At 45.7% G+C, this 8,885-nt stretch overlaps 1 protein-coding gene across 1 annotated transcript in view; it reads left to right on the top strand.

The window, feature by feature from the left end:
- The window catches only part of PLCXD3 (phosphatidylinositol specific phospholipase C X domain containing 3), a 141,673-nt gene extending 134,042 nt beyond the window's left edge, over positions 1-7,631 (top strand). The window contains exon 3 of the mRNA XM_024198988.2: positions 7,373-7,631. Coding sequence (XP_024054756.1) covers positions 7,373-7,529 — 157 coding nt within the window. The 3' untranslated portion in view covers positions 7,530-7,631. The remainder of the gene's footprint in view (positions 1-7,372) is intronic.
- The last annotated feature ends 1,254 nt before the right edge of the window (positions 7,632-8,885 follow it).

Genomic DNA, 8,885 nt, shown 5'->3' with positions numbered 1-8,885 from the left:
AACTGCCGCCCCTGTCCCGAACGGCTGCCCCAAGCACCTGCTTGAGAAGCTGGTGCCTGGAGCCGGCCCTAGGCAAGGCTCCCTGCCTGCCCTGGTTCTGCACGGCTCCTGGAGGTGGCCAGCATTTCCCTCCAGCTCCTAGACAAAGGCGCGGCCACAGGGGCACCGTGCACTGCCCCCACCCCAAGTGCCATCTCCGCAGCTCCCATTGGCTGGGAACCGCAGCCAACAGGAGCTGCAGGGGCAGCCTTTGCGGATGAGGGCAGCACACAGAGCCGCCTGGCCGCACCTCAGCCTAGGAGCCAGAGGGAAATGCCGGCCACTTCCAGGAGCCTCCTGAGGTAAGCGTGGCCCAGAGCCTGCACCCTGAGCCCCCTCCCGCACCCAAACTCCCTCCCAGAGCCCACACCCCTTCCCGCACTCTGACCCCCTCATTCCCAGCCCAGAACCCTCCCCCCACACCCATCATCCCCAGCCCACCCCAGAGCCCGCACCCCCAGCCGGAGCCCTCACCCCCTCTGCACCCCAACCCCCACCCAGAGTCCCCCCGCACCCTGAGCCCCTCATTTCTGGCCCCACCCCGGAGCCTGCACCCCCAGCCTAGAGCCCATACCCCCTCCCACACCCTATCCCCCTACCCCAGCCCAGAGCCCCCTCCTACACTCAAAACCCCTCATTTATGGCCCCAGCCCAGAGCCCGCACCCCCACCCACACCCCAAACCCCTGCCCAGCTTGGTGAAAATGAGTGAGTGAGGGTGGGGGAGAGCGAGCAACGGAAGGAGGGAAGATGGAGTGAGCAGGGGGCAGGGCCTTGGAAAAGGGGTACAGTAGGGGCAGGGGCTGGGCAAGGGTGTTCGGTTTTCTGCATTCGGAATGTTGGCAACCCTATTACTGGATCGTGCAGCACAGTCTCTCTCGGAGCTATTATTTCAGTTGGCTGTATGTAGTGTAAGGCAGGCAACACTGCATCAGTTTGTTCACGTGGCCCATGTTTTTAAGGTTATTTTTGCAACCATAAGGCCCAGAATCTTCTTTTTAAAAAAAAATAAAATAGAAAATTGAAATTCGGCACCATAATTCCATTGCAAGGAGTGGATTCCATAGCAAATTCCTCAGCCACTAAGTCAGCAAGACTCAGCTAATTATTCTTAATAGATCATTTAAAAAAGGAGACATCATAATATACAGATAATTTGCAGATATTCATGCAAACTTTTCAAGGCTTATCCAAATAGAAATGCACCGCCAAACTTTTTGAAATGTGCCGATAACTTATTTGCATGTGTCAGAACTTTCAACTACTTGGCCATTAATTTGCAGCAGCAATCAAACTCACATGGGGCTTTTCATCTTCTAAGCACTTCAGAACGTTTACTGCTATTAATTAAATCGCACAACAGTCCTGTCAGGCAAGCAAGCAAGCATTCTAATTTACTCATCAAGTAGTATTATTGGTTGTCATGGCAGCATTTTACAAATAGAGAAACTGAGGCGAAGTGAGTTTAAGAGATTTAAGGTGTCCCAAGGCTATGGAGAGGTAGCACTGGTCTGGTCTACGTAGTTTTGGTACCAGTATAACTATTTTAAGTAGTGGTGTGATTCTTTTTTACCTAAATAGTAATACCAGTACAACCCCCAGGGTAGACACAGTTTTACTTGTACCAGTATATCTGATTCCACTTCCTGTGTGGTACTGATATAGCTGCATCCATAATGGTTGTACCACCTTAACTGTACCAATATAGTTTAAGCAGTACAACTTTTGTGTGTCAACAAGGCCTGTGTCAGAGCTGAGATCAGTACTTGTGAATTTTGGGGGCTGAGACCAATGTTCTCAGACCATTCTGTCACTCTTTCCAGTTTAAGGTTAGGAATCCTTGGCCCTGATACTGCAGGTGGATGACATTTAAGCCCTTGAGGCAGACTCCCGGTGGCCACAGGGATCTGCTTACATAGATGCAACTGCAGGAGGGTGAGGTCCATGGTTGGCTGCAATGCGTTTATAGGGAGAGAGAATTGCATGTGCCCATGCACAAAATCCACTTTGTTAGAGAGATTAAGGCTTTGTCTACGCTGGATTTTCATCGGTAAAACTTTTGTCGTTCAGGGGTGTGAAAAAAACACACCCCTGAACAACAAAAGTTTTACTGACAAAAAGCGCTGGTGGGAACAGCGCTTTGGCAGCGGGAGAGTCTCCTGCCAACAAAACTACTGCCCCTCATTGGGGATGGAAGGTTTTTGTCGGCGGGAGGTCTCTCCTGCTGCCAAAGAGCGGCTACGCTGCTCACCTTTTAGCCACACAGCTGTAGTGGCACAGCTGTGTCACTAAAAGGTGCATAGTGTAGCATAGTCTAAGAGAATATACACTAATGCTATGGTATCTACTGGGTTTCTGTGAGCATAAAAACATGTGGGTGGCTGCCACACAGCATGGTCTGCATTTTCCTGACTAAAACCCTTAATGAGGACAATTACTAGTTTGAGGCATGCAGAGCCTGGAAATTACAATGAAGGGTAAACAAGTTTTGTATTGCCATCACAAAGAGACCCCGAGGAACATTAAACCAGGATTATTCCCATAATTGCTGTTAGCATGTGTGAGTGTTTGAACTAAAGCGAAACAATGCACACAGTTTCTTGCAACCACTGATGTAGAGCCATTTTCAAGGTGGCATTATGGGAAGAGGGAAATGTACTGCCCTTTCTGTGAACTTCTCATCATATGCAGTGTTAACGGAAGAGACTTTTGTAAAATACCCCGAGCCTAATCCTTGAGGTCAGTGGAGTTACACCAGCACGGAATTTGGGCCCCATGTATTTTGCTGCTTTTATTTTTTTCTGTGCATTAATATGGAGATGTCTTGTGCTTTGCTAGGCAAAGATTTATTTTATTTTATTTTATTTGCTGTCTAGTCTAATCTACACATGATTAATGTTTGCAAGCTCTCTAGATCAGCGGTTCTCAACCCACGGCCCAATTAGCACACAGCGTGGTGGGGTCTGGGTTCCCAGCTGCCCAGCCTGGTGGGGTTGGGGCTGCCGGCCCACCCCGCATGGCTGGATCCAAGGGTTGAGGCTGCTGGCCAGCCCTGAGGTGTTGGGGGTCTGGAGTCTGGGGCTGTGTGTGGTCCCGCGGGGTCCGGGGCAGCCAGCCGGCCCCACAGGGTCACGGGTCCAGGACACTGGCTGGCCCCATGGGGTCGTGGGTCTGGGGTTGCTGGCCCACCCTGCAAGGTCCGGGGCTCACAGCTGGCCCCGTAGGGTCCGGGGCAGATGTGCAACTGGGGTCCGGAGTGGACAGCCGGCCGGCCCCGCACAGCAGGGGTCCGGGTTGCCGCTGCCCTGCCACCTGTCCCCTGTGGCCCAGGTAACACATTGTGGGCCGCATAAATAAGTTGAGAACCACTGCTCTAGATCCATCAACAATAGATCCTTATCAATTTATCTGACAGTATGTGACTGGGGATGGTGCAGTCAAGTTCAGTCTGAAATATTAAATGAAATCAGCTAGCTACCAGCACTTAACCTGAAAGGGTCTCATGTCAAGGCACACCAGCTCAGGTGAACCTGAAATAGAATACTAACCAAAAGTAAGAAGCATACCAGTTTAGTAAATGTTAGATTGATTTGAACCTAGGAAGAGAAAAAGAACATTGATTATAAATATCAAGGTGATAGGCACCTTATTACATAGATTACATCACAGGTTCTCAAACTGAGGCACAGGCCCCCCGGGGGGCGGGCACTGAATGTATTCACAGGAGGGGGCGGGGGGTGAGAAGCTTTAGAAAAAAAATTTACGGCACACATTTTACTCACAGCAATAAATTACTAGCAAAGCTGATTCCTCCAGACATATCAGTTCCTCAGATAGCGCTGTGCATTTGACTCTAGATGGTACTGTGCATTTTGACAGATTTCCGTTAACCTTGCACAGTATTATACAAAGCCGTTGCCATCTGTACGTTAATCCGTTTGCTACGTCACGGTGTGCATATTTAATTGTAAGTATCAACCACAGTCACAGTTTTGGTTTTGCTCTTATTACAGTGGATTGTTGGCTCTGTTTTGAATCAATGCATTTCTGTTTGTAATATTTCGTGACAGTTGCATGTTGATTTTTTTTTTATCAATATATGTATCTGTGTGGCTGGGGCGTAAACTACTACAGACAAAACAAACGGGGGGGGGTATGATCAAATATGTTTGAGAACCACTGGCTTAGATGATAAGAAAACTCTTGGGTCGGGAACAGAATTACAAAATTATAATCAGGTTTCAGAGTTGCAGCCGTGTTAGTCTGTATGCCACAAAGAGAAGATGTTATGCCTCAAGTGGAAATAAATATCAAAGGCAGATGGTACTTAAGAAATAAAGAACCTATATCAAACTAGTTAGAGATAGAATCAGGTCCCTCACTTTTAAATCTAAAAGACTTTCTGAGCTCAAATAGGAAGCTAGAATTAAAAGGAAAGGCCATTTAATGCCCTCCATGGGAATTCTGCCCAATGTAGTTCTCCAGTGTTCAGCAAAATCATTTACATTTCAATACGGCACTACATTTTGAGTGCTTTCAACCCCTTTGAGCCACCCTTAATCAGTTTCCTCATGCTCTGGTTCATCTATGTCACTCTGGTTATGATTTGTCCAGTTCCTGAAAAGCTGGTTGGTGTCATAGGCGCCGGTTTCCTCCGGGCCCTGGGAGTGCTCAACCCCCTGCTCTGCCCCAGGTCACGCCCACCTGACCCCTTCCCCCAAGCCCCGCCCCTGCCCCGCCTCTTCCCCACCTCTTCCCGCCCAGTTCCTCCCCCTCCCCTGAGCGTGCCCCGTTCCCGCTCCTCCCCCTTCCTCCCAGAGTCTCCTGCACCACCGCAAAACAGCTGGGTGGGAGGTGCTCGGGGGTGAGGGGGGAACTGGCTGCCAGTGGGTGCTAAGCACCCACTAATTATTTTCCATGGGTGCTCCAGCCCTGGAGCACACATGGAGTCGGCACCTATGATTAGTGTAAATTCCTTTCAAATGTTGGTTCCTGGAATCACAATATGGTCTCTCTCCAGTTTCATAGTATCTCTCATGGTTCTTCATGCAACAATACCAAGTAAAATTCTTCAGATTTATACATAATAAAATTACGAAGATACTCCATTAGGTCTGGATTCAGCAAAGCACTTGAACACATGCTTAACTTTAAGCATCTGCTTAAGTCCTATTGGAATCAATACAATAAAATTTTATGCTTTGATGAATAAGAACATAAGAACGGACATACTGGGTCAGACCAAGGGTCCATCCAGCCCAGCATCCTGTCTGCCAACGGTGGCCAATGCCAGGTGCCCCAGAGGGAGTGAACCCAACAGGCAATGATCAAATGATCTCTCTCCTGCCATCCATCTCCACCTTCTGACAAACAGAGGCTAGGGACACCATTTCTTACCCGTCCTGGCTATTAGCCATTAATGGACTTAACCTCGATGAATTTATCTAGTTCTCTTTTAAACCCTGTATTAGTCCTAGCCTTCACAACCTCCTCAGGCAAGGAGTTCCACAGGTTGACTGTGCACTGTGTGAAGAAGAATAGAGGTGGACTTCGCATGTGTTTAAGTGCTTTTCTGATCTGAATCAAGGCCTGGGAGTGCTATGCTTTTCTCTTTGTAATATTTTATAGGATCCAGATTAACCTTTGTGTCAACAGTGAATACTTTTATAATTAAAGTCATTAAGTCACTTATAAGTAAAATCTGTATCCTTCATCCATTCTGCTTGCTTTCTTACTATTTTGCCTAACGCCATTGGTCAGGAATAGATTAATTTACATTCAAAACATTGGGCCTGATTGGTATTGCTACCAGATCAGAATTTTACACTTGCTTTGCATAGGGGAAAATTACTACCTCAGGTGCAATCCAGGAGGGAGTCACAGATTTGTAGATTTTAAGGCCAGAGGGATCTAGTCTGAGCTCCTGCATAACATAGGCCATAGATTTCACTCAGTGAATTCCTCCTTTTAGCCCAGTAATGTGTGGTTGAACTAGAGCATATTTTTAGAAAGACATTTAATCTTGATTTTAAGACTCCAAATACTGGAGAATTTGGTAATTTGCTTCAATGATCGATTACCTTCACTGTTAAACATGTGCACATTTATTTAATTTGAACTTCGCTAACTTCATCTTCCAGCCATTGGATCTTGTTATGCCTTTATCTGTAGGATTAAAGAGTCATCTGGTATCAGAAATCTTCTCCATATATAGGTTATTAGAGATCGTGGTATAGCCTTCATGGCTTCACAGAGAGCTCTAGGCTATAAAGATACACACAGAGATACATTTTGCAGTCCAATATCCCACCTCTGGGTGCCTGACCTAATAACTCCACCCTGTCTCAAAAACAACCAGTAAGTCTGCACTTATTTTCTTCCACTAACTAATCATAAAGACACAAACTCATGATGGAACATAACCCATGACTTGACTATTGAATGTGTGATATACAGTTTTGTAAAGAAAGGGATATTCAGCAGTGTTCCAGTGTCCCAAACTAAAATTTAATATAACTCTAAATCTTGATGGGAAATAACTATCAGGAGCAATGGAACTTTTGGGAAACAAAGGTCTTGTTTTTGTGAAGTGAAACAATGAAGAATGAAGTGTGAGAACAATAGACAGCATCCACTATGTAAGCAGAATGTTTCTCAAAGCTTTCTATGATGTGTCAACCTAGCATGTACGACTTGTTTTCTCTGTTATTTCTCCTTCCTAACCAGTTGCTGTGGGATTGCATGACATGTTTCTATTAAATCAGGGGTCAGCAACCTCTGATACACAGCTCGCCAGGGTAAGCACCCTGGCGGGCCGGGCCAGTTTGTTTACCTGCCACATCCGCAGGTTCGGTCAATTGCGGCTCCCACTGGCCGCGGTTCGCCGCTCCAGGCCAATGGGGGCTGCAAGAAGTGGCGCGGCCGAGGGAGGTGCTGGCCGCAGCTTCCCGCTGCCCCCATTGGCCTGGAGTGGCAAACCGCGGCCAGTGGGAGCCGCGATCGGCCGAACCTGCAGACGCGGCAGGTAAACAAACTGGCCCGGCCCGCCAGGGTGCTTACCCTGGCGAGCCGCGTGCCAGAGGTTGCTGACCCCTGTATTAAATGTTTGCATTAATCCTTAAGAAACTGAAATATAATCAAGATGTATTCTACACAGGGAATTAAAGGAGGAAAGGGTGGAAATTTCAAAAGTGCTCAGCAGTGGCCTAATTGAAGTCAGTGGGCATTTTACCATGGGGAGCAAAGTGAAGTCAATGCTAAGTGCTTTATAAAACTCCACTCAAAATACTTGTCTTGCTTCTTTATAAATAACTTTTCTTCCTTTTCCTCCTCAGGGCTCTTCCTGCAATGATGCATTGGGTCCGAACTCAGAAACCAGGAGAAAGTGGTATCAATATTATCACTGCTGATTTTGTAGAACTTGGTGACTTTATCAGCACTGTCATAAAACTCAACTATATCCTGGATGAAGGCGAAGCTGATACTACTTGATACTACTGCAATATATTTGTTGTTCATTGAGTAGATTTAAAAAGAAAACCCAATTGTATTAGAAAAAAATATATTGTAACATACAGATCTTCCTATAACACTGAATCTCTGAGGTGTTTAGGGCAGTAGTGGGTGGGCAAAGGGAAATGTTTTCATTGGTTATTATAATTTTCTATGTTAATAAACCCTCATGTTTTTCATTTGAAGAGCAAAACAGGATTTCTTTAGTGGTCGACTAGAGAAAGCCACTTGCACATTTTCCACAAAGTACCAAATATAATTTCTGTGTCTTACTTCTAAGGTTATTAATAGTGCCAAGCAATTTGCTGTATGCAGACTGGAGGGACATATAATGCCCTCTGTCTGCACAGGGAATTCCCACTGACATGAATGTTTTGCTGCAGACTGAGGGCAGTATATGACCCTAACGTTTTAATTCAATGCACTTAATCTGTTAAGTGGCTTAACTGATTGCATTCATTGGCGGTCATCAGTTTATTGGCCTTTGGGGAATAAATTCAATATAAAGTCATGCCTGCAACTCTTGTATCATCAGCAGACAGCAAATATTCAGAACCATAGTCTGTAACCTGTGCAGAATATGGGCCAAATCCTGATCACCTGGCTCACCTGGGGTAGGATTATCAGAAGTGCTGTGCGCTTGCTGAAGTCAAAAAGTACGCAGCATTGGCCTAACTCTAATCCCATCAAAGCCAGTGGGAGTTTTACCATGGACTTCAGTAGGAGCAGAGTTAAGGCAATGCTGAGCACTTTTAAAAATCCCACTCACGGGTCTGATGCAAAGCCCATTGAAGTCAATGGGAGCTTTCCATTCATCAGCTTTGGACCAGGCCCTAATTCAGTAGAATTACTCATGTGAGTAGGGTGAGCAGGATTTGACCTCATCTATAGAAATTTGCTTTCTGCAGTAATAAGTCGATACAGACGCAACATTGACTTGTTTAATATGAAGGTGCAGTATCAAGTTCTCTTTAAGGCAGCTATAAACACAGAACAACAGTTTTCTGCTGATGAAAAAATTGGTGCCAATTCAACAGTGAAAAATTGCTCTATTAAAGAGTGGAACAGTTCAGTGAGTAGCAAATAACATTAATCTATGGTCCTTTCATTCATGTGAAATAAGAAATCATGACAAGAGGTTTAGAATATCTGCTATTACAACAGCAGATCCTCCAGTCCCCCTACTCTTAATGAAACATATATCACTCTAATAAGTGAAAAAGTTGGTGAGGTATAAAATAAAATGAGAGTAGAGTCATTGTATGGTTTCAACAACTCACAATTGGAAATTACTAGAGTTAATCATATATACTGATGTCCATGCAGACAATGGAG

The sequence above is a fragment of the Terrapene carolina genome, unplaced genomic scaffold, assembly GCF_002925995.2.
Source record: "Terrapene carolina triunguis isolate 2854851 unplaced genomic scaffold, T_m_triunguis-2.0 Scaffold69, whole genome shotgun sequence".
Taxonomy (NCBI): domain Eukaryota; kingdom Metazoa; phylum Chordata; order Testudines; family Emydidae; genus Terrapene; species Terrapene triunguis.
This window is presented reverse-complemented; position numbering and strand designations above follow the sequence as displayed.